This window comes from Sminthopsis crassicaudata, chromosome 2, assembly GCF_048593235.1.
Source record: "Sminthopsis crassicaudata isolate SCR6 chromosome 2, ASM4859323v1, whole genome shotgun sequence".
In the NCBI taxonomy this organism is placed as follows: Eukaryota; Metazoa; Chordata; class Mammalia; order Dasyuromorphia; family Dasyuridae; genus Sminthopsis; species Sminthopsis crassicaudata.
In genome coordinates, this window is record NC_133618.1 from 124,443,488 (window position 1) to 124,470,202 (window position 26,715).

The following is a 26,715-nucleotide window of genomic DNA, read 5'->3' on the forward strand; positions in this document are numbered from 1 at the left end:
TCAACCATAATTGGGAAGTTTTCAAGAAACTATTTTACTGACCTAGAAAAAATAACAAAATTCATATGGAAGAACAAAAGGTCAAGAATTTCAAGGGAACTAATGAAAAAAAATCAAATGAAGGTGGTCTAGTTGTACCTGATCTAAAACTATATTATAAACCAGCAGTCACCAAAACCATTTGGTATTGGCTAAGAAATAGACTAGTTGATCAGTGGAATAGGTTAGGTTCACAGGACAAAATAGTCAATAACTATAGCAATCTAGTGTTTTTCAAACCCAAAGGCTTCAGCTTTTGGGATAAGAACTCAGTATTTGACAAAAACTGCTGGAAAAATTGGAAACTAGTATGGCAGAAACTAGGCATTAACCCACACTTAACACTGTACACCAAGATAAGATCAAAATGGATTCATGATCTAAACATAAAGAATAATATTATAAACAAGTTAGAAGAACATAGTTTACCTCTCAGACCTATGGAGGAGGAAAGAATTTGTGACCAAAGAAGAGCTAGAGATCATTATTGATCACAAAATAGATAATTTTGATTATATTAAGTTAAAAAGTTTTTGTACAAACAAAACTAATGCAGAAAAGATTAGAAGGGAAGCAATAAACTGGGAAAACATTTTTACATTCAAAGGTTCTGATAAAGACCTCATTTCCAAATTATATAGAGCATTGACTCAAATTTATAAGAAGTCAAGCCATTATCCAATTGATAAATGGTCAAAGGATATGAATAGACAGTTTTCAAATGAAGAATTTGAAACGGTTTCTAATCATATGAAAGAGTGCTCCAAATCACTGTTGATCAAAGAAATGCAAATTAAGACAACTCTGAGATACCACTACACACCTGTCAGATTGGCTAAGATGACAGGAACAAATAATGATGAATGTTGGAGGGGATGCAGGAAAGCTGGGACACTGATGCATTGTTGGTGGAGTTGTGAAAGAATCCAACCATTCTGGAGAGCAATTTGGAACTATGCTCAAAGAGTGTCCTTTTGACTCAGCATTGCCACTACTGGGTCTGTATCCCAAACATAATGGAGAGAAAGGAACCCACATGTTCAAAAAATGTTTGTGGCAGCCCTTTTTATAGTGGCAAGAAACTGGAAACTGAGTGGATGTCCATCAATTGGAGAATGGCTGAATAAATTGTGGTATATGAATGTTATGGAATATTATTCTGTAAGAAATGACCAGCAGGATGAATACAGAGAGGCCTGGAGAGACTTACATCAACTGATGCTGAGTGAAATGAGCAGAACCAGGAGATCATTATACATGGCAACAGCAAGATTATACAATGATCAATTCTGATGGATGCGGCTCTCTTCACCAATGAGATGATTCAAACTAGTTCTAATTATTCAGTAATGAAGAGAACCAGCTACACCCAGAGATAGGACTATGGGAGCTGAGTGTGGACCACAACATAGCATTCTCATTCTTTCTGTTATTGTTTGCTTGCATTTTTGTTTTACTTCTCAGGTTTTTTTCTTTCTAGATGTGATTTTTCTTTGCAGCAAGATAACTGTATAAATATACATATATTGGATTTAATATATGCTTTAACATATTTAATATGTATTGGACTACCTAGGGAAGGGGGTTGGGGGAAGGAGGGGAAGAATGGGAACAGGAGGTTTTGCAAGGGTCAGTGTTGAAAAATTACCCACGCATATGTCTTGTAAATAAAAAGCTATAATAATAATAATATTAAAAATAATAAAAATGGGAAGTTTTGAAGTGGGAAAGAGTTTGGGGCAAAAGATAATCTGTTTAGTTTTGTACATGCTAAATTAAAGAACAGAAATACTCTGTTATGGTTTGGATCTCACCGTCTCTGAAGCTCCCTAATGACAATCCTGTTCTGATTTGAAGGTGCCAGATTAAGGGAGGAGGAGTGGATAGCTGTCCTTGTTTGGAGGTATTAACTAACTCTCACTCTCTCTCTCTCTCTATATATATATATATATTAATATCGATATTAAACATATCTATATATAGATATATAGATATGTTTAATATCGATATTAATTTGTTGTCTATGTTTCCCTTTTCTCTAATGTAGTTTCCTTATTTATCTTTTTTAAAAAATATTTTGAAGAGTAAATATTATTCTAGTTTCTATCCTTACCCTCTAATTTTCCTTCTGTGTTCCTTTAGGTGTCTTCAATTAAGCCACATAGGTTTCCTTAAACACTCCAAATAAAAAAAAGCCTATTGTTTTCAGCACTGACTGATCTGTGTGATTGTTATATAGAACTCCTTTTAGCCCCAGCAACTGATCCCACAAGAAAATACCTAAGTTAGCTTCTAGTAGAAGAGATTAAGGAAAGCACATGTATTTTTTTTAAACAAATGGTTTTTCCGTATGTAACTTTGTCATATTAGAAGCTGTGGTTCTTTTACCAATTTTAGCATATTCCTTCATCCTTTGGAATGGAGAAGTTGACTGTAAGCCTGTGGTTAGTACAATTGAAGAGAGTAAAAAGATTAGGATCATAAGCTTGGGTTCTAGTCTTGCCCTGACCACTGACTTAAAATTGTAGCATTTTCAATCTGGAAGAGACCTTCAAGTCTCTTTTTATCAGCTTGGTTGAACTTAATTGAAATGAAGTCAGTCTAGTTGCTTATACAATGGAATCATCATTACAGTATCCCCATTAGTAACAGAAAGCTCACTGTCTGTTTCCTCATTCCATTTTAAAATAGCTCACACTGTCAAAAATGTTTCTTTATGCTACATCTAAATCTGCCTTTTTGTAACATATACCCAATGGCCCTAGTTCTGCCATCTAGAAATATGCAGAATAACCATAACTGTCTCTATTTTTTTTCTATCTTCTAAATGACAGCCTTGTATATATTTGTAGAATGCTATCAAAGCTCCCTAAATCTTTTTCCCTTGTTATTTTTATCATTCTTCTTGTGACGCAGTTCCAAATTATCATCTTTTAGAAAAGTCTTTTTCTTTGTTCCTCTTAAATGTTGTATCTAGAGTTCAGTGCAGTACTATAAATATACGCCAAGTGGTGAAGAGCATAATGAAACCTTCATCTCCTGAATTCTGGAAACCATACTTTTCCTGGTAACACATAAGTTTACACTAAAACTTTTTTGGCTGCGAATTTTTAAGATCACCTAAAACTCCATTATTTTAACATTAACTGCTATTGTCTTATGAAGTTTTTAACAACATAAATGAACTTTACATCTATCCTTTTTATATTTTGGTTTTGACATATAATTCTTGGCTATTAAGGTCTTTCTCAAACCTGATTTTGTCATATAATGAATTAGTCATCAAGTCCAGGCTTCTTTCATCTTCAGAGTTGATAAGAACACCATCTAAAGTGATATCCAAATGATTAATTTTTAAAAATGTTATACAACAAGAAAGTTGCTTTGTTTTTAGCTGTGAGTCAACAAACTGCTCTGAATCTTTTTTTTTTTTTTTTTTTTTTTTTTTTTTTTAGTGTAAAACTGGGGAAATAGAAACACTTCCTTTCATTTTGATCAATCACAAAACAGGCTTGATAAGCCCCAATACCCAACCTTTTTCATTGTTTACTGTGATTGGACAATTTTAGTGCCTAAATATTTGTTGGCCCACCTTCTCCCTAAATCTTCCCCCATGTCCACTGGGCTGAAATAAATGGTTTGTTCCAACTGGAGAAAGGATATCCTCTAGGCTTCTCATATCCTTTCCACTTGTCTAAATTCTACCTTTTCTTTGAGGATATCTGTTCAAATCGTTTTTCTTTCTTGAAACCTTATTTGATCTCCTTACTCTGCCATGATCACTCCTATTGACTCATGTGGCTTTCTTTTTCTTCATCTGTAAAAGGAAGGAATTGGATTAAATTATCTCTAAAGTACATTTTAGTTTTATCTTCTGTGATCTATAGCTTTTACTGTTTGTAATCCATTTAGTATTGAGTATGTATTACTTTTAAATTTTATATACACATGTACATATATGTACAGGTACACATGTATATAATATACATGGCATATATAAATTAAATGATACATATGTACATATGTAACATATAACATATGTGTGTATAGAAGGGGGGAGAGAGAGGAAGAGAGAGAATGATAGAGAGAATATACACACTTTGGAAGCAGGGATTGATCTTATTTTAGACTTTCCTGCCTCCCTGTCAGCTAGTATGATGCGATAAGAGCTCAATAAACATTTGCTTGAAGAGCAAATGAGAGAACATATTCTATGCCATTATCCACTGTGGAGGCTGGAGGAATATTAGAGAAGGGCTGAACAGAGGGCTCCTTTTGTTTTAATAGCTTCTATATCAGTAATGAAAATAAAGAATGGAGGAAGTTGGACAACTTAGAAGTAAAATAGTTAAACTTCCTTTCTTTTCCGGGCCCTGTGCATATAGAGCTCATCCTTCCATGCAGAGTTGTCTTCCTAATAATTCATCACAGGAGCTTGGGGCAGGACTCCATATATTAATTTTTCTAAAAACCAGCGTCTCTCGGCCTTGAATTTGCCTGTGTACCTAAGGAGAATAATTACCTGGTTTAGCTTCAAGTTTCAAAACTTCAAATGCAGGTAGACTGGTGCTCATTATTTTCCTTCTTCCCTCTGGGCATTACGCTGCTAAAAGAGGCTATAGAATAATGCTTACAAGTCTCAATAAACCACAGTGTGATAGCTCTATTGGCTATCTATGCAGCCTATGCAGTCTATGCAGGGTGTAGTGCAGACAGGAAAGATTGTAGGATACACAGGGCTGAGGATAGGGCAAGATGGACCTTCTCCCACCACTATACTCTGTTTCTCTGTTCTCATAGGAAGTGAGATATAGCCCATGAATAACCAGAAACAACCCTTTGGGATGATAGATAACCTGTATGTCTATATTTTAAAGCTTCATTTTGTTCACTCCAGGCATGGCATCCAGCAGAGCCAGTAAACTGAAATAAGGGGGTTCAGCTACAGGACATGTGGCAAGTTTTGGTAGTCAGATCATTAACAGAGTTGAGTGCCAGATCTTTAGGGCTTGGTGTAACTAAGGTGCAGTGCCAGGATAGGCTCCCCTGTTGTTAGTGCAAACACTGGTTAGGGACAGAACTTTTTTTACTGAATGTATTTGTAGTTTGAACTTTGGGCTCAAAAATAGATCTTTCCTTTCTACATTGATTTTCATTTGCACAGCATGTATTTTCTCTAATTGCACAATGAACCAGCCCAGCCCATGGGGAATGGTCTTCTCTCATTCTTGGTTCCAGGAGTTAGGGGAGAATAGCAAGAAGGCGGTGGGCATTCTCCCTGGTAAAGAACAGGATTGCAAATGCTCCAGTTTGTTGGAAGAAAGAAGTGGACAAACAATGAAAACACGCAAGATGGAACAATCCTTGTAGAAGATGGTGAGAAGCAAGGGAATAGATCTAAGACATGAGGAAGATGAACAAAGAACAAGGACTCATAGCAGGGCACAGCCTAGAACATTTAGGAATCCTTGAGAACACCCTATCTGATCTGATGGTGAGGGGCCAGCAGGGGAGATCCAAATATGAATCTAACCTCATATCGAAACTTAGCTATATCAAGCCTAAAAGATATTGCCATCTCCCCTGGTGCTGTTGACTTACCAGGACTTCCCATATGTCCTGTAGGTAACCTCTTTTCTTTTATATGTGTTGTCTCCTTTTACTGGAAGGTAAGTTCCTTGGGGTAGGGGCTATCTCACTTTTTTATTTGTATCCTGGTACTTATCACAGTGCTTGCACATGACAAAGGATGGGGATTGAATTTGTGACTTTATTAGTTAAATGGAACTCTCAGGGTCAGAGGCATCAATCTCAACCAATGCAGATGGGCACCTTATATGAAAGTTACTGACACAAAGCTACCTAGATTACTGAGAGGTTAAGGGAATTGCCCAGGATCACACAGTAAGGATCTATCAAAGGTGGGATTAGAATTTTGCTTTTCTTGGCTTTGAGGCCACTTTTTTATCCAGCATACCATGCTACCTTTAGTGTTACACATAGTGTAAACACTTTTTTTCTTTTTTCATTCAATCATCAGTCCTTCACTCTTGGGAGCTGTACAAACTATTAAGAAAGCTAGCAGAGTAAAGTCCCATTTCTGATGACTTCATGCCCTCTGCCCACAAGTTACCACAAATACACCAGGTTTCATGGTAAGCAATAGCTTTGCCACAGATGGGCACAGAATCTTGGGCTTTTTATCTCTGCCTTAGTCCTTTGCAATGTTTTGATGAAGATGCTGTAGGCACAATGCTATCATAGGCCCTGATGCCTAAGCTTCCTCCTGAGGAGGTTTGGAAAGGAGAAGGCTGGGAAACAAGTTCCAGGATAGTTGTTATAAGGGGTTAGAGCTCTGAAGACCAGTGTACATCTGTAAGGAACACTGCTATTCCTCCTTATTTCACCCCTGCTAAATAGACCAAAGAGTACAAACTAAGCAGCCATCTTGCTTCTTTTCTGAACATCTTCCCCTCAATTTCTGGTTTCCTCAGAGTGATTTACCAGTATTTTCTTGAGTTTATTTGAGAACCATGCCAGGCCAGGTTGGCCCCAAACCTTATGTAGAAGCTATAACAGCTCCAAGGACTCCTTGGCTTCAACTCAGCATCTTAGATGTCCTAGAATTGGCCCAAGGTTTTAGGGTATGAGTTATAGGATATCCAGAGAGCAACATTCTACAAGATTTTGGCTGTTTCAAAGCAGGGAGAATACAGCAGCCATCGACCCTGCCTCTCGGACCCCCACCTTGGAAAGGGGAGGCCAGTGTTTGGGTCCCTGAAAGAGGCCAGATTCCTACGGTTGAGTTTAATTTGAGAACGAATCCTCCATCCAGAGTGTTCCCCTTCATCCAGCCACATGAAGAGAGGTGGGGGTGGTGGAGAGGGGAGTCCTTTTACTTTCACTGAGTTCAGTAGCTGCGGTTCCTGTTAGTCGCCAAAGAAAGTCTTCCCTCCCCAGCACAAGGGTAGGTACAGTTAGTAAACAGCCTCTCTATACTTACTACATAGACAAGTATTCAGAATCAGAGGTAACTCCTTTGATGAAAGCACAGTTGGGGAGAGAAAGGAAGAGGTTGTGGAGACAAATTGGACAAGACCACAATGAGACACAAGGAGACAACAACAGTCACTAAATATCTACTTTCTTGTCTCTGGATCAGAAAGACACCTTTTTCTGACTGCTTTTTTTCTGGCATTCTTAGACACTCATACTCAGCTAAGCTATTGATTTCAAGAGTAAAGGAGTCCTAGGCAGAAATGACTTTTTAAATTAAAACATTCCCAGTTCATGACAGATACTTGTAAAATGTTAATAAAATGTGGGAAAAGTGCTGGTCTTGGAGTCAGGGATCCAGGATTTAAGTTCAGCTTTATTTGCTATTTAAATACATTCCAGGAAGTTATTCAACTCCTCTGGGGATCAGTTTTCTTATATGTAAAAATACTAATTTCTAGCCTACCTTTAATAGGCTGTGATTCTGTGACTCTTGCTCTTAAGAGGTAGGAGCCTTGCAATGTTGGAGATACTTTCCCTAGAGGAATATGAAGAGCTTACATTTTGAAAGGAGTACAGTAAAAATAATTAAGCCACTTTATGATGAGTTCTTGGCACAGAAATGGACACTAGTATACATATTACTGCACATAATATAAGTAAAACAAAAATGAGTTGGTAATGTATGATATTTTTAAAGTAATTATGTTATTTATCAAAGATCTGTATAATGGAAATAGTACTGGCTTTGAACCTTAAAGGCCTGGGTTCAAATCTTGCCCTTGATGTTTACAACATTTGTGATTTGGGGGGGAGTTATTGGACTTTCTTAGGTAGCATTAATTTCCTCATTTTTAAAATGAAGTTGAATTAGATTTCTTCCCTTTATGCTCTAAGTATATGACTTTATGATTGTATTATCATGAAACCTCTCTTCCCAGAAGCAGATCACAATCCATCTCTCCCATTCATTGTCTTGGATGTTCAATGAAGTTCATGTAAGCTCATCCTGGTCACATAGGTCCTGAATGTGACTAAGTCTGCAATTTCTCCATTGTATAAAATCAATCATTTTATATAATAATTTATATAATCTTAGCTGTCATTTATGCAGTACTTTAGGGTTTACAAAGTGCTTTATGAAGCTGATATCATTTAATTCTCATAGTAACTCTTGGGAGGAGGTGTTATTGTTGTTTCTATTTTACAAATAAGGAAACTGAAGCAGGCAAAGGTTAAATGACTTGTCTGGGATCCCATAACTAGTAGGTATCTGAGACCAAAGTTAAACTTTTACGTTTTCCAGATTCCAGACCCAACACATCATCTCCCTGTGCTACCTAAATGTATGCATCACTATGTTATGTGATTGGCAACAAATTTATACTATTATGTTAATTATTGTTACAATAAATTGTTATAACAAACCTATAGCTTAAAGCTGCCTTAGGACTTTTGGTACACAATATTCAAACATAATACATGCATGTGCACAAACGAATGAGAACACATATATATATGTATACATGTACATATAACATGCACATATGTATTCACAAGACTTTTAAATCTGTTATGATGTGTTTAATGCTCATAAGGACCTTCTATGGTTAAGTAGGACAGGTATTTTCCCCATTTGACAGATGAAGCAGTTGCATAGAAGTGTAAGATAACTTGCCTAATTAAATGTCAGAACTAGAGCCAAAATCTAAATGCCCTGAATTTTATTTCCAGTTGATTTCTTCCATGATTTTCTAGCAAGAATGAAGATAGCCTTATGTTGACTTGAATAATACTTGAAATTGAGTTGTTATTGTTCAAACATTCCTTTACTTATTATTCTGGAAGGAATTAAAATGGAAGAGAGATTATATTTAGATTTCAGGAAGAAATCATTATCATCAATGTAACTGATTTTCTATTTCTATGATCTCTTCCTAAAGATCAGTTTAATAACAATATCACATTATGTTGTCCTTAAAGGCTTACAAACTACTTTGATCACAAAATCTTTTGAAGTCGGTAGAAGCATTATCATCTCCATTTTTATACAAAGGAGAATAGATTTGGAGAAAGGGTAAGAGATCAGCCCATTAGCTCACAACTAGTAGGTATTGGAGCTAGAATTGAGGATCTTCTGACTTCAAAACCAGCTCTTTCTACTACACCATGTTCTTTATTTGAAATGTTTTAGTCCTGTGTAGACAGGCAAAGGTTAAACATTCTTACCTGTAAGAACCCATTCCAAACTGCAATGATATGTTAGAGTAAGAAACATTCTTTGGCTATGATTTTTTCATTTTTGCAAAATGCATTCTTAGTCTATTAAGATAATTTGCAAATAATACACATGTACGCTTGGCTTTCTATATTTCAGTTCATTGGGGAAAGGGAAGGGGACTGCAGAATATCACTTTTCTTTATCCATTCATGTTACATCTGTACTATCTTCCATGCAGGGACTTTCTTTGTTCAATTGAATGTACTTCCTTCTCTGCCCACCCCCTTTGAGCTTAGCTCACCCTCTGAAGACTTGGATGGGGAAAGGGCAGGACTCTTTGTTTCTGTTTTGGATGGACTCTTTACTGGAGAAGCAGGAGCAGACTTCAAAGGAGAGCTAGGCTCTTCTGCTGTCCTTTCTTTCTCACCTGTGAACAGAGAAACCACCTGTGAATAATGGTCAGAGGCTGGCAGAAAAGATCAAGTACCTAGAGATGACACAAAAAGTGAAGACAAATAGCTCCTTTACCCAGTCACCTCTGTTATGCCTGGGCCAACCAGGAGCTTGCTTTTCTTTTAGTTCAGGAGAAGTTATCAGAAAGATCCTTAGCTGCATTCTGTCTCCTGCATCATTTATAACCAAGCCAATTGAGTTCCATTGCTAAAATCTATTGCTGCTGATGTTCATTCAGTGACATTTGTCCAGTGCCCACTGTGCTAAGGGTACAAGTGTTGAATGATAAAAGAACATAAGGATTACTATAGTGTGTCAGACTAGGAGCAATACAGTTTAATGGAACAAGCACTGGATCTAGAATTAGGCTCTGCATTCAAAACTGAATTCTGCTTCTTGGAATCATAAGATTGAGAATTGGAAGGCCTTTAGAGATAATTAACTCTACGGTTCAGTAAACTATGTACCTCTCCTCTCGTTTTTTTGTATAGCACATTTTACATTTTTAAAATACAATAAAATTTTATTTTAAAAAATATGTATATATATATATAAGAAAACATTCTTAGCTTCCTGGTAGTTTGCTGTATATACTCCAATTCATTTTATAGAGGAGGAAATTGAAGCATAGGAGCAAAAAGTGGTTTTCTCAGAGACACACTGGTGATAGTATCACAGGCAACCTGATGCCAACTCCAGTGTTCTAATACACCAAGTTACTTAGTATGTGTTTCTTCTCTGTCAATCAGAGATTCTATGTGAATTCTAAATCCTATAATCTAACCCAGTCTTCTATCTCTGAAGTGACTTACTTTATGGATGAACACTGTTACCTTTTGATGTCAAAAGGTTATAGAATCATCAAATTTCAGTGTTGCAAGGGGCATTAGCATGTCTTTGTTTTGTGGTCCCTTTAAGAAACTGATTTGTGATTCTTTTCAGATTGATTTGTGAGTTCTTTCAGATTACTCCCAGCCCCTTCTGGCTGATGCATTATCAATTCAGGAAGCTAGGACCTCCATTCACATATCCTGTTCAAAAGCACCCCTTTGAATTCCAATGGGATATCTGGGCTTGTCCCAGCCCCAACCGGATCTGAGCCAACTTGGGCTCTCACAGCCCCCATCAGATCTGATCGAACTTGGGCCCTTTAGCTACGAGCCCCTTTAGCTAAATCTCTCATTATAAAAAGAGCCAAACTAAAATCCTATCTTTGCATCTATTGTTCCTTGTATGGCCAAGTAAAACAAGTCTAATCTATTTACTCACAAACACACACAAATGTTATGCCATACACATGCCAGCCATACCATGCTTGGCACACCAAGGAGCTTCTGCTCACTGGAACTCTTTTCCAGTGCCCTCTTCTCTCTATCCTCACCTATTTCCTTAGCCAGACTTTAACCTTACTTCCAATCCCCATAATAAACCTCTTTTTTCAATCTAGGTGTTCAGGTCTGTAAATTCCTTTACAGAGAACTGCACCACCAAAAGGGAGTCCCCAAAACTCCCTACCCTTGTGCCGAATCCATTTGACTTCCTGAACCCCAAACCTGCCACTAGCCCTCATTTTATTCCCTGACCACCAGAAATCGTAATTTCATTTGGGTTCCCCCCAAATCTAAACCTCATCACCATCCCAGATTCCTAAAATAATCTCTCCTACAAGATAAGTGAGAAGTGACCATCAGACTTTGCTTGAAGACTTTCAATAAGGAGGAATCCATTTCCTTCTAGTCTTTTCTACTATTGGATAGCTTGAGTTATTAGAAAGATTTATCCTTGGGTCAAGCCTTAATTTGTCTTTCTACTATTTGCATCTATTGTTCCTTGTATGGCCAAGTAGAACAAGTCTAATCTATTTACCCCCAAATAAATCCAAATGTTATCAACTTCCTGTAAGTTGTGGTAAGGCTCTAGTGGAAAACAGGTAGAATTGACAAGAGCAGAAGTGAGGAGAACTAGTTATTTACTTTGTTTTTATACTCTCTTGAGTCAATTTAGGCTCCTGGCCTTTGGTTTTAAGAGAAAAAATTATGCCAATCACATTTTATATTGCTAAAGAAAAAGATGGGGACAAAGCTGACCAAAAGGACCTGGTAGTCTCCCTCCTGTCACTAACCCCAGCTTAGTATTTTAGCTCTGGATTGAGCCGAATCACCCTTTGCTCCATTTTGTTTGGAATATATTCTGCCATATATACATTATTTGATTTCTGTTTTGCTAGCAACTTGGATAAATGGGTTTCTTTACCATGTGCTATATGTTCATTGTGGAACTGGTATTTGTTGGGAAGGAAACATTGAATATAATGTTTCCCCATTAATGTGTAGTGATCAGAAGTTTAGCTTGAATTCCAAATGTATATCTCTCAGACTAATAATTTTTAAGGGAATAAATAGATCTAATTGGAGCTCCCTCTCTTTGAGGAGAGCAGTGTGGTTTCTGGTCCCAATCAAGCAGTTATTTAATAGTAATTAAAGTCTCCCTTGGAGAAGAGTGAGGGAATAAAAAGCTAGAAATATCTATTCTGTTTCCCTTTGAGCCATACCACAAACCCCTAATGCTAAATGTAATTGACAGCTGCTGTTAAATATAAATTTGTAAAAACCTTTAATGTGCCTATTTGCATTTTCAACTTCCTCTCCATATATTTTCTGTCCTCTCTGCTAAATATCCAGAACTTCATGAGGATCAAGTCAGGAGTTTACTGACCCAATAATTAAGTTATTGAAAATCTCCTGTATGCTTATCACTAAACAAGGAATAGAACATGTTTCCCATCTAGGGAGGATCATGACAGAAGAGAGGCCTGTAGCTAGAGAACAACATAAGATATCCTAGAGTCAAGGACCGTAACTGGTTCTTTTGGTTCTCCATATGCTGTATTCCCTCTCCCCTGGGTACTCTTGGGTGCCTGTCTGTAGGCACAACTGCCTACAGAAAGCTATCTTTGTAAGAATTAGTGCTCTTTCACAACCAGGCCCCAAAGTCTGGAACCAAGGAGATACTGAATAAAATACTGATTAACTGGATGGAACTAAATGCTGGAGAGGAAAGACAATATAGTGTGGTTTAGAGAGATTGTAGAAGGGTTTGTGAAGGAAGTGAGACTTGGAAAATCTAGAATCATAGAGATGAGAGATACCATCTTGTTTAGTCTTTTACTAAGCAAGAATTCTGTATTTCCCCAAATGAGGAAATGCGTGCATGTGTGCACATATGTATATATGTGTACATGTATGTGTATACTATACATATTTCTATATCATATAATCTATAATATACACATACATATATATGCACATATGTGTCTATGTGTGTGTCTGATCAGCTAGTTATAAATTATATGGTCATATTTTTTCCATGTGGAGACCTCCAGTGAAAAGGAATTCATTGCTACCCCATGAGATAACCTATTCCTTTTTTAGACACCTTTACTTGTTTGAAATCTCTCAAATTTGTCTCTCTGGTTCTTCTACCTGTTCTAAACATTTAATTTTACCCTCTGGAGACAACCATAATAAGCTCATCCCTTTTATGCATGGCAGCCCTTCAAATGTGAAATTTGAACTGGAATTTAGAGGATGTCTAAGGAAATGTTGAAAGACAGTGTATTCAAGATCACAAAATAAGTGTCTGAAAATGCAAGTTTACTAGACAGAATGTGCCACAGCTCAACAGAAAAGTTTTGTTGAGAAGTAAAGAGACATTGGATTGGATTGATAAAAATTTTTACAGTATTTACATAGCACTTTAAAGTTTGTAAATGCTTTATAAATGTTATTTCATTTATCTTTGCAATAATCCTGGTAAATAGGTGGTATTATTATATACATTTTATGGATGAGGAAACTGAGGCAGACACAGGTTAAGTGACTTATCCAGCTAGATATCTGAGCTCAGATTATAAGTCAGGTTTTCCTGACTCCAAATCCATCATATTGTCTTCTGCATCAGGTTAATTAATTTGACAATGGTGAATCATTTTAGATTTTATGAAAGATGTGTTTTAGGAAAATTAATCTGAATGGTTGAGATGATGGGAAGGAGGAGAAAATGGAGGCAGTGAGACTGGTTAAGATACTAGAATTAGGATAATGGAGTCTCACTGTTGGAAAGGACCTGGTTCAACCTCAATCAAAAGTAAGAATTTTTACTAGTTTTCCTACCAAGTGGTCACTACTTTTATGTTTGAACAGTTCTTTCAATGGGAATTTGCTACCCAGTAAGGCAGAATCCTCCTCCTTTGGATATAATTAATTATTGGGTCTGGTTATTGAGAAGTTTTTATTCTTAATGAGCTGAAAATTACTTCCCTATAATCCTCACACATTGATTTTAGTTTTGTTCTCTGGAGCTAAACAAGTTAAGTCTTCTCCACAATGGACCTTCAAGTATTTGAATATCTCCTCAAAGTTAAACATCTTCATTTTAAAATTGCTATTTGTATGGTGTGGTTTTGCATTCTCCTACTATTTTGATCATTCTTCTCTGGGCATGTCCCAGTTTTTTAATGTTCTGAGCACCATTTTAGATGCCAGATTTGGGATCCAATTAGAGTAAAATACAATGCAATTATCATTTCTCATTATGGATGCTACTTCTCTTAGCCTAAGATCACTTTATTCCTTTGTCTGCTATGTCACACTGTTAACTCATTGAGATAGAAATATACTAAAACCTCAAGGTCTCCCCCTCCCACAATGGGAACTATTATCTAGTTTCTGTATTATATAATTCATTTTTTGAAACTAAGCCTCTGAGGATTTTGCATTTAGTACTATTTAATTATATCTTATATTTTTGTTTACTGCTCAGATTGTTTTGAGGTTCAGTTTTCTCATCCAAAATATTAGTTGTCTCTTTTATTTTCCATCTTCTTATTATCTTCAAATTTTCTAATGGTAAGTAAAAATGAAAAACAGAGTCCAGGAAGAAGATTTCACCTTAACAGAAGTGTAATTCTATATAAGAGGAATTCCTCTTGGACCTCATTAAAGTTTTCTCATTACTGAAATATATTGTGAAGTCCTGGTTATGAAAAACTAGTTTCTTTAGACTTTAAAGCAAAGGCAGGAAGAAAACTCAAATATTTGAGCTGGAAAGGATCTCAGAAAGCTATACTTGTGCTGACAGGATAGTAAGAGATCATTTAATCCAAAGTTCTCTTGAAAAGATGAAAAGAATCAGAGAAGAGATAAGTATTCATAGTGCCAGAATGCAGCAAAGCCAAGACTAGAAGAAGTCATTAGGGCTGGCCCTTTTTTCTCCACTGTACTATATTGCCTTTCTCTTGTTCAAGAGAATTGTAGACTACAGTAAAGAAGGTCAATCACTTTATATTGACCTTGTAGTCAAACCTCTCAGATTAGGATAAAGTGATGAAAGAGGCAGAATGAGGGGACACAGCATCCTCTTGGCAGCTCTGCAAACCCTGGCAACATTTGTATAGCTGAGCAGGTGGTGATAAGTGAACAGCACTGAAATAAAAACCCAACTTTTGATGGAGTAGTCTCCCTTTAAAAACAATGCCAGATATCTAAGCAAAGTAACGATACAGAAGAGGAAACTCTGTTCTCTAAACTGGGAGGGAAAGAGGAGAAGATAGATATATGAAGAGACAGAAAATGAACTGAAAATGGAAATAGATGAGTGAAATCATGCCAGAAGGCCTGTATCAGAGGTGAGGCTACCCATAAGAAGGGTAAAATTAGGGAAAATTGGGATGGGACATGAAAAAAAATTTTTCACTTGGGAAAAATTAATTGGGTGTATTAGAATCAGAGGGTAGAGAGGAAAGTTGGAGATTTGGGCATTATAAATTTAGGGCAGCTAGGTGGTGCAGCAGATACAATGCTCTGACATGAAGCCAATTCTGCCTAGTTTCTTCATCTGTAAATGAGCTGGGGAAGAAAATGACAAACCACTCCAGTATCTTTGCTAAGTAAACACCAAATAGGGTCACAAAGAATGGGATACCTCTGGAATTACTGAACAACAAATTCTAAATGTACTCTAAACCAGCACGTTCTAAACCATTTTGGCCAGCTAACATTTAGGAGGACTTGAGATATATTGACTGATAAATACCTAAATATTGATACAGTTGGACTAGGGATTTATAATGTAATGGAGATGAAGATATAGTATGGAAAGGGAAATTTTGCAATAAAAATAGACAAAAAAAATTAAGCCTCTTTACATATATATAAGAGAAAGCATCCCAGACTTTATAAAGAAATGGCTTTGGAGTTAGGGAGATCTTGCACTTGGATTGAGTCCTGTCTCTGACATCTACTGACATCCCTATCCCTAGGGATATCTGTCACTTAACCTCTTAGAATACTCTTGGTCAAAGGTATCAAACACTTAGCTGGTTCCTGCCGTAGCCCACAATATTCCCAAGTATGGCCTAAATTCAGATTGAAATGTAGTTTCATCAACATCTTAATGTGTTGATGTACTTATAAAAAAGGAAATATATAAGAATTGTGGTTTCTAAGTTAACAAGGGGTCCACTGGGATCCTTAGGTATAGTTTAGTGACTTCTGTTTCCATGAGTTTGATACAACTTCTCTAGATTACTCTCTGAGAATATAGATTAAATGCAGATTAAAGTGTCAACATCCTTTGGTAAAGATGTTCATTCTCGCATTCTCTATGGCAATGAAATCACACTTCTAGTTCCTATCCAAAATTTGCCTCCTATAATACATTTGTCTTTAAACACCATTTCACATTTCAGAGGGGGAGATACTGGTAACAACAAACTTTCCTTTCGGAACCTCCATTCCATTAGAATTCCCATATTGTTTGGGACCCTGGGGCTCCGTGAAGCATACTCAAGCAAATACCATTCTGAATAGCTAAACCATTCTAAGTAAGTGACTCCTGGATGTGATAAATTAATTAGTTCTCTTGTGGCATTTGGTACCATGTGCAGAGTTTTCCATCACCATCTGTTTCTGTATACTTCATTCAAAGTCTCCCCAGTGGGATCGAAAGATGGATCACCTTCCTTGCAGCAAAATAGAGAAGAGGAAGGTTTGGGATTATGCTGATTTAGGAAGTGCAAGTCAGTAAAGGAGTTAGGAAGGAGAAAAAGATCAAGATCTCAGAGGTTCAGCTGGAACAAGAGAGTCAGGATATTTTTCTTAGAGTCAATTGGATTATTTGGGGTTTGGTATTGACCAGTGAGATGCCAATAGTAATGATTTAATGAGTGTAATACAAAGGACAAAGGACAATGGACTGAGAGGCAGAAGACCTGCCTGGGTTTTTTCTTCTGCTATATTAGATTCTTGACTTAAAACACTTGACAGTCTCTTTGGGCCCCTCTATCCTCTTTTGTAAATATGAGGGGATTGAATTATAAGATCCTGAAGGTCCTTCCTATCTCTGACATTCTGTGTTTGGTTTTCTACAGTTCTTTTCCAGATGGCATATAAATTCCTTGGGTGCAGTTATTTTTGTTTGTGTATCACTGAAACCAGCATAAAGTGGTTAAATGATGATTAAATGGTGACTGATTTTTATGCGACATTATAAGTTAAATGTTAAGATTCCTTCAGTCCTCACACTCTATGTCCTATAATTTCATCAGTTCTGACATTCTAGAATTTCTTCCAGTTCTAATACCCTTTGTTCTCGAGGGTCCTGTCTAGTTTTGATATTAATATTGCCTGTATCTTTGTTTTTATGGACAGCATTCCCTACACATATTCATCAGAGCTTATTGACTAGATACAGCCCTTCTCCTCCTCCTCCTTTTCCCCTTCTCTTCACCTGGTGTCTGCCAGGAATCAAAGAAATAAACAAGATAGTGCCCCTCATCCATCTCAACAAGAAACAGGGAGCAGGTGTGTTGGGATAGGTTAACCTAATTAAGGAAGAATAGTATGATAATAAAGGGTTGCCAGTTCCATGGATGAATAACAAAGGCTGTAGTATCTCCTTTTCTGGAAGGCTTCAATAACAGGATAGAATTTGTTTTCTGAATAACTTAAATGTTTTCCCATCTGATGAGGTGGGTGGATATAGAACTAATATCAGAAACAATACTTTTTCCAGAGTCTTTTTGTATCCATTTGGAAAGTCACTGTTCTATATGGATCTCAGTTATTTTTTTGTCATCAGCAAAATTATTTTAGACTAGATGAAGTCTAAGGTCACTTCGAGCTTAAAATCCTATAATCTCATTTTAACCTCCTTAAAGGATAAAGAGAGATATGGCAGGGCTTAGTGTCTTCATTTGATACTTGAACAAGCTAAAGCTAAAGATTGTTCTCTCTCCCTACCCCCCATCCCCTCACTTAGCTGTTGCTCTAGAATACCTCTGACAGACCCCTGTCATCCCTATTATAATCATGATTTACCATCAAGTTCAAGTTTCTTCCTCTCCACCTCTTTCTTATATTCCTCCAGTTCTTGGTCAGTGAGTTGGCTGAAGGGATTTGGGGGTTCTGGTCCCACAGGCACTGTTTCCTCTGAGTCATCTTTGGTAGCTGTGTCACCCTTGGAGGCCAGGTGGCTTTCTGTAGACTGAAAGTTAATTGCAGAATATATGTCACCTCCAATGAATGGAGAACCACACCTACCAATTATTTTTCCAACGAACTTTGAGGTTTCTGTGGCCCAAATCCTGGTTATCTTGCCAGGGACAGACTAATGTGCACCTTCTTGAGGAAATAAGCAGCTCAAGGTTGTTTTTTTTTTTTTTTTTTAATTTCCAGGGGCTGACTCTCCCACCCACATTTAATCACTTCCTGAATTTAGACAGTGACTCCTTTGTAAAAGCCTTCAGGTCTCCAAGATCAAGCAGGATTGTCAAACTAATGTTAAAGAACAAAATCAAAGTATGTCACAGACTAAAGAAGACCCATCTCTAATGCTGTACTTCTGCATTTTGCATTTCTTAGCTAGGAAAATACTGTTCAGCTCTTCTCCAAGAAGCTTAACCCTCATTGGTAACCAAAACCCCACAAGGATCAGTGCCAGGGCATACAAGCTTTGGGAATATTACTAACAATACTATTTCTAACACCATTAACAATACTATTAATAACCATCATTTTTCTAAGGTTTAAAGGCTTTACATAAATTATCTCATTTAATTTTCACAACAACTTTGAGAGGAAGGTTATTGTTAACCTCATTTTGTAGATGAATGATTTGTCCAGGGTCACATAGCTAGAAAGTATCTGAGTTAAGATTTTAAATGGGTTCTTTCTTGCTCCAAGCTCAGTGCTCTTTCCATTGTACCCTTGAGCTGATTCTTCCTGATCACACCACACCAAATCCTGAAGCTCAGTTACAATTAATCAAAACTCATAAGCAACATACACATCAAGTCACTGTCAGCATTCCAAACCATTTATACCTAGAAAGCAGCATGTTGAGGGGACTTTGGGCCATTGTGCAAATATTAATTGATCCTGTTTTATCATTTAGGACAGAAAATTTTCCTGTGTTGACTTCTCTTTACCTCTAAGTAAAATTCTTTGAAGTGGTAATAGCAATGATTTTTTTTAAAGAATCAAAAATGTTTCTCTTTTTTTGCAAAATACTATCCAAGTTCAAATATTAAAATGACAATGTGTTACTTTCTCTTTCATCATAGCTTTGAAGCTAGAAGAGACCTTGAAGATCATCTTGTCTAAATTTTTCTTTTTTCAGATGAAGTAAATAAGGAAAGAAAACAAGGAAAAGTGACTTGCTCAATATCATACAAGTAGAAAGTGGCAGAGCTCAGATTCAGATCTAACTCCTCTGACTGCAAATATAGTATTCTTTCTTCTGAGGTCCTATCACAATTTATCTGGAGAAGTTCCCTTTATTCACCAAAAGCCTGATTCTCTAGTTTGAAGACTGTTTGAAGTCCAGATACCTTTTAAGGCATGGATTTTTAACCTGAGTCCGAAGAACTTATTTGTAAAAATGTCTTTAATAACTATATTTCAATAGAATTTATTCCCTCTATATTTTGTTTACATACTTAGAAACTTCTCCCTGAAAGAGGGTCCATGTTACAATAAAGATTAAGAACTTTTGTTCTAAGGGAAGACAACTTTGGGTTTAAGTTGGCAAAAGTGAGGATATCAACTGTCCCTTCCCCATTCTGTGGGAACTCTCTGATTCTGCTATGTCTCTACTTCCCCTCACAGCACAAGTGTGTCTGCACAGAAGGTACAGAGTCTAGATGCTGATAATTACAATTCTCCATGACTCAGCTTTGACTCGAGATGAAACTAGCCCAGAATTTAAAGGGAAGGGGACAGAAGAAAAATGTCCTCTTTGTATCATGTGTATATCCTGCAGAATTAAAAGGAGGAAGGCTACACTGCTTCTTGTTTTCAAAAAACAAATAAGATAAATTAGAAGGATAAGATTTTGGGGTAAGGGGGAATAGATGTGACTCACCCACAGTCATATAGGAACTAAATGAGAGAGGTAGGAATGAGATGAAGTACAGTGTAGAGAGAAATGAGTGATGAATTGGGAATTACAAGATTTGGACTTGTTCCTTCAATTCTCCTACTTTCTACCTGTGTGACCTTGAACCAGCCACTTCATTTTTCTAAGCCTCTGTTTCTTTATCTGCAAAATGTATCCCTCTTGCCTAGCATAGTGTCTGTAACATAGTTGATTGAGTATATAACCTCTGATGTCCTTTCTGGTTATAAAAATCTAAAATCCTTTGAGTCAGGAGACCTGATATTCTTTTCCTCTATCCCACAATTTTCAGTTGTCTCACTAAAAGCTATCCCCAACACAATGAAAGGAATTTTGGTTGCTGACCGGACTTCTACTCTTCTCTGCTATGACACTAGCCAACAGCTGTGACTGAGGACCTGCTGACTTCACATCTTGCCGATTTTGCTCCCGAATCTGAAAAAAAGAAAAAACAACAACAGAGAATCAGTTGTTAGTTCACCATGGTGAGATAATGGACCCTATAGAAGATGCCATTACTGACACATAATTGGCATTAAGTAGTGGTTCTCTAGTGTGGTCTAGAGATGTATGGTTCACAAAGATCCTCTAAGTGGACTCTTGAGTTTGTCTCTTGTAGTTTCTAACATATTTGCCCAGAATTCTAGGCCCTCCATAATCTGACCCCACTTTATTTTTCCTTTTTTATTTAATAGTACTCTTCGTTTATAATCCTTACATTTTCCCGAGCCTAATCTATGTCCTGATCTTCCTATCTCCAACATCATCTTTATTCTCTTTTTTTCTATACCTTATATATCTTATCCATCTATTAAACCATAAGTTTTATAAAAGTGTAGACTATATCCTATCTTAATTTCTTTCTTAACAAGTAATTCTTTTTACACAGCAAATGCTTAATAAATACTTGTTAAATGAATAGATGGATAAATGTTATGTTTATTACATAATGCTTATTTTATTTTTAAATAAATCAATAACAATTATGATAAGTATTCTGTAATACTCATGAATTGAGATTTTTGAGAAGCAAGATACCTAGTGGGAACAGGTAGGTATATTCTCTGTGGGTTCTCTAATTCTACCAAAATAGCTTTTTACTCAAACACTTCAAGAAATATTATTTGATACTGACGCTATTGAGATGTGAGGCACAGAGTCAAAAATGAAAACAAGCTATTTATGCAGTTATAATGTAAGTCAATGGAACAATAAAATTTGATTTATAGAGATCTAATTTGTATTCATTTTCTCAGATGTAGCTATCAGACATCTTCACTTCATGAAAAATCTATGGCATTGGGGACCTAGGTTCATCCTGAAATCACAACTGTAAGTCCTGACATGATACCAAGGGAGGAATGACCAAGGGATAAGCAGGTGTCACTGTACCTTGTTTCGCATTTCCAGCACTTCCTGGGGGTCCGTATAGAGAGGCACAAATTGGTTTGGATTTTCAATTCGGATTGGCATTCCACTGCTAGACTTCTCCACCTCATCTGCCTTCATCCACTGACCAAATACAACACAGACAAGGTTAGGCAAAAGAATAAGGATGTACAAAAAGAGTGTGTTCCATGAAATCCACAATCTGCTTGTTCTTCAGAACTGTCAGTACCATTGTCTCTCCAGGCTTCTTTTTTAGATCTATCACCTACAGTAGGATTTGGAAACCTCTGGCCTGAGTGATGAAGATTGCTACAGACTACTATCAGCATTATAAGCATATGAGGGATAGCCTAGTATTGTCTAGAGTGCTTAGAATCAGAGTCAGAAAGGTTAGGTTCAACTCTCCACCTGTGTGACCGAGGGCATCCATGTTATTTAGCCTCATTGAAGCTCATTTTTCTTATCATCTGTAAAATGAGATAATAAGACTTTAATAGAGCTTTCCTCTATAGGAAATCGCACAATAGAATCACTGTGGACCTCAACATTTATAATTGAAAAAGAACCAATTAGTCTGGGATTCATCTCTCCAGGTCAAAAAGTTATATCAGCCAAGGAAGGCATGGAGAGTTCAAGGATGAGAATGAAGAATGGAAGGGATGGGAAGAACTTCTTTATCCCTGGGATTAATCTTAATTCATTAGTTATGAACACACAGTAAAGGAGTGCTTGGGGTCCTATACATTCCAACCAGACAAAAAATATTTATTAAATGCCTACTACGTGCCTGACACTGAAGACAGTCACTGCCCTCGAGGGGCTTAATGGGGGATAGAGGAAGCAAAACAAAGTATCTATAGGATAAATTGGAGATAATGAGCACAAGGGATGAGAATTAAGGGAGATCAGGAAAGGCTTTCTCTAGGAAGTGGGATTTTACTTTTATTTTACTGTTATGTGAAGGAAGCCAAAGAAGTAGAGGAAGAGATTAAGAGGTTGGGATTCCAGGCCTGGCATTCACTCAGACCAGTGAAAATGCCTGGATCAGGAGATAGCTTGTCTTATGTCAAGGAAGTTAGAGTCACTGGGTTGCAGAGTACGTTGAGGGTGGAATGGAAAAGATGTAAGAAGACTGGACAATGAGCCAAGTGCCCAAGGAAGCAATTGGAAGACAAGATTTGAAATCCTAACCATTAACAGAAGAGTGATCAGAAAAGTAAAGATGGAGGGAGAATCAGCTTTCAAGGATCCAAATTTCTTCAACTGATTGGACGTGATCCTACTCAAAGTCATGAACAGAAAAGCAATGGGAGAGTGCTTGCTACCTCCTAATGGGAGTTTGTGATGAAAGGTCTGAGACAAATCTGTAGCCCAATTAAAGTCTGTCTAAGTTGAATGAGGCCATAGTATACAGGCTGTGCAAAAGTTATCTTTATTTTCATTTTACTTCCATGGGTATAGCTGAAGTGCTTTTATGACCAACTCTCTTATGCTATGCTCACATGTCCACTAAAGTCCCCTGAACCTCAGAAACCAGGGAAGAGAGTACCCATGAATGGGGTTAAAAATATAAATCCATATAAATAATGACTGACTAGATGGGGGCTACTATCTACAAAAGAGGCAAGCTAGAGGAGAGATGTAGCTAGCCATCTTTTTGATCATATTAATGAGCTTGGTATTAGCAAGAGAGCATCACTACGGTGCTTGGAACAAACTGATATTGGCTCAACTAATTTCTAGGGGGAGCCTAGGTCTGCCAGCTCCAGTCTCATCAAAGAATAGGATCCGGTCCCTGGTCAACTCTTTGTAGTCAAGCCCTTCCTCTTTAACCCTTACTGTGGTTTTGGTGCGAGGACTGCTTGTGTTCCTCTGGACCTCATCTGCCACATTGATCCGAAGGTATGTGTTGGGACTATTTAGCCAGCGGGTCTTCTCTTTCTGCTGCTTCTGAGCATGCTGCCTCAGAGTGGAGATGGGTGCTCCATCCTCTTCAAAAACAAAGGCTGTGACAGTGGCTGGGATCTCCACCTCGCTTTTGTGCTTCGCTTTCTCTTGGATAAAAGGATATCGATAGGTATAGCCTGTTCGGTAACCCTATGAAGAAAAACGTAGGAGTAAATTACCATGGAAAAATTATAGTTTGAGCAAAACACATTGCCTTGCACCTTTTACAGTAAATATGAGTGTCCCATGTATTGAATGTAATTGTGTTAAACAGCTAACCACTGGAGAGGAACTTTATATGAGACATGCTAACAGTCCTCAGAGTTCTGGAGCTGAAGATTAAGAAGTATATCTGGCAATAGTAACACACGCTTTCATCAGAAGACAAAGGCATCAAAGCGGGGCAGAGTGCTATATGCATTCCTTGAAGGAGAACTTATCATGCCTGATAAGGGGATCACAGTCGGCTTTGGGTAGGCATTTAACAGGTGAAAAGCACAAGAGACATGTGAACTTAAGCAAAGAAAAAGTATAAGATATGTTGCAGGTTTGGCTAGAGCACAAATTCTTAACCTTTTTTGTGCCATGGACCCTTCTGTTGCTCTGGGGAGGCTTCTGGATTCGTCCTGAGAACAATGTTTTTAAACGTATAAAATATAGTCCATAGGATTATAAAGAAAACCAAAAGTTAGTGAAGACAACTGTATATATTTTTTCTCATCCAAGTTCACAGATTTCCAGGGATCTATCTGCAGAAATCTTCATAGTCCATGAGTCCAGGTTAAGAATGTCTGGACTAGAACAGAGGAAAGCACTTGGAAGAGAGTAACAGGAGACAAAAGTGGCTAGGTAGAGGACCACCAAACTGCAGAGTGCCTCGTATACTTGAAGAGATTACACTTTGTTCGAAGAGCATAACATACACACATCAGAGTACTGCTGTGGGTGTATAATGCTTCCTTTCCATTACATCCATCACTTGGCCATTTTATCACCCAACTGTATGGTGCCATTTTGATTAAACCAGTAAAAGAAGGGAGAGTGACAGGGGCCACTGAGATTTGGGTAAAACAACAGCTCCTGGACTAGAGGAGTCACTTCACTGGGCCTTATAACTCTAGACCATGAGAACCTGACAGCCAGTCATTGATGTGACTGTCCCTTTTGAAAACTGACATTTATAAAATATTAGCACTACTGTCTATTTACCCAGGTTACTTATACCTTCGGAATCCAATACTTAACATGCAACAAGAAAATGGGATTTACACACATATATTGTATCTAGGTTATACTGTAACACATGTAAAACGTATGGGATTGCCTGTCATCTAGGGGAGGGAGTAGAGGGAGGGAGGGGAAAATTTGGAAAAATGAATACAAGGGATAATGTTTTTTAAAAAAAATACTCATGCATATATAGTCAAAAATGTATAATTATAAAATTAATAAAAAAAAGAAAAGAAAACTGACATTTAGTATTTAAAAATGTCAAAGATAGCAAAAGATCAATATATGAAACAATGTCCTACCATCTGGTATAAGATGAATGCCAAGTATACAAGGACACATTGATTATGGGGGCTCTTGGAAGGTGGGGCTTAGGCAATAAGTCTGTTTAATTCAGAGTAAAACCAAGGCTGAAATATAGTCACCATAGGGCAGCTAGGTGGATAGAGTGCAGGACCTATGTGTAAGGGGCCTTTAAATGGGTGCCACAGCAAATCGGGAGATTGAGGCCCGGAAGTAATTTCTGTGGATATTAGGACTGCCCTTGGGCGGGATCCTGGCCATATTGAGATAGCTTCGTAATGGGTGACTCTCTCGCTGATTGGCTGTGTGTGTGTGTGACCTCACAAGTCCTTTATAAGCCCACTTCAGGCAGCAGTCGCTCTCTTTAACCTGGCTCTCTTTACCCTGGCTCCCTAGCCTGGGTGGCCAAGCCAAAGGATTTTGGTAGTGAACACGTGGGTCTTCTGACCAGGTGTTCACTCGGGAACCAACAAGTCAGGGCATCAGTCAGGGCATTATGTGAGTAGGTATAATAAAGGCTTTTAAGATTACACGTGGCTGTTCTTGAGTGCGCTACCGGTTATTAAGCTATAGATTCAAGAGATCGTGGCCAGAGACCTTTGAAGGCCTCAGAGGAGTCGAGCCGGGTAGAGTTCACACTGCAAAGGTCAGTGGGTCAAAAGTACTCTGGTGGGTCTAGGACAGACTAGTAATAGTAACTGCCAGGAGAGCACATTACACCTATGTTCAGGAAATAGCTGTTTAATCATTTCAGTAGTGTCCAACTTTGCATGACCCCACTTGGGGTTTTCTTGGCCATTTCCTTCTCCAATTTATTTTACAGATGAAGAAACTGAGGCAAACAGGATTAAGTGACTTGCCCAGGGTTTGAGGCTGGATTTGAACTCAGGGATTCCTGACTCTAGGTCCCCTGCTCTCTCTACTCTGTCACCTGTCCTGTGGAGTCAGAAAAACCTGAGTTCAAATCCAGCCTCAGACCCTGGGCAAGTCACTTAATCCTGTTTGCCTCAGTTTCCCTATCTGTAAAATGAGCTATAGAAGGAAGCAGCAAACCACTTCAGTATCTCTGCCAAGAAACTCCCAGATTGGGTCATAGTCAGATCTGATTGAAATGATTGAACAACAATAATTATCAACATATGTAAAAACTAATGGTGCATGATTTTATCAGGAGTAGTATTAATAACCCCATTGAGCCTATTATAGGGGGAAACAATTAGAAATATAAAGAATATAAAGTCAGGGCATGATTTAAAAAAAAACAAAACAAAACTAAGAAGTGATTTGCTTGCCTTTTAGGATGGAATAGAGTTAATTCATTACAAATTAAGCACATACTATGTGCTAGACATTATGTTGAACACTATCATTTTGTTGTTTATATTATTACTTTGTGGCTACAAATTTCAAAAATATAGTAATTTTAAATTTTAATTTAATTTTAAATTATTTAAATCAATTAACAACTCTAAAAATTTCACAATTTTAGTTATCTAGATTCATATAATCTAGATCTTCATAGATCTAATTGACTGGCTAAAATTATTATGATGTACAAAATTGTTTTAACAAACTTTACTTGAATAAAGTAAATATATATTTACTCCTGCTTCCCAATGCATTGTTTGTGGCTTGTAAAAGACTTTGGAAACAAGCCCCTACTTGCAGTTCCACTGTATTCA

General features: G+C 37.3%; 1 protein-coding gene across 5 annotated transcripts in view; it reads right to left on the reverse strand.

Annotated features, from left to right (window-relative positions):
- Positions 1-26,715, reverse strand: part of ADD2 (adducin 2) — a 170,298-nt gene that overhangs the window by 11,599 nt on the left and 131,984 nt on the right. For all 5 annotated transcript variants that reach the window (XM_074287198.1, XM_074287201.1, XM_074287200.1 and 2 more), the window contains 5 exons: positions 23,393-23,650; positions 21,557-21,676; positions 20,510-20,599; positions 18,088-18,253; positions 9,558-9,683 (listed from right to left, as the gene is read on the reverse strand). In XM_074287198.1, the coding sequence (XP_074143299.1) occupies positions 9,558-9,683; positions 18,088-18,253; positions 20,510-20,599; positions 21,557-21,676; positions 23,393-23,650 (760 nt within the window). The remainder of the gene's footprint in view (positions 1-9,557; positions 9,684-18,087; positions 18,254-20,509; positions 20,600-21,556; positions 21,677-23,392; positions 23,651-26,715) is intronic.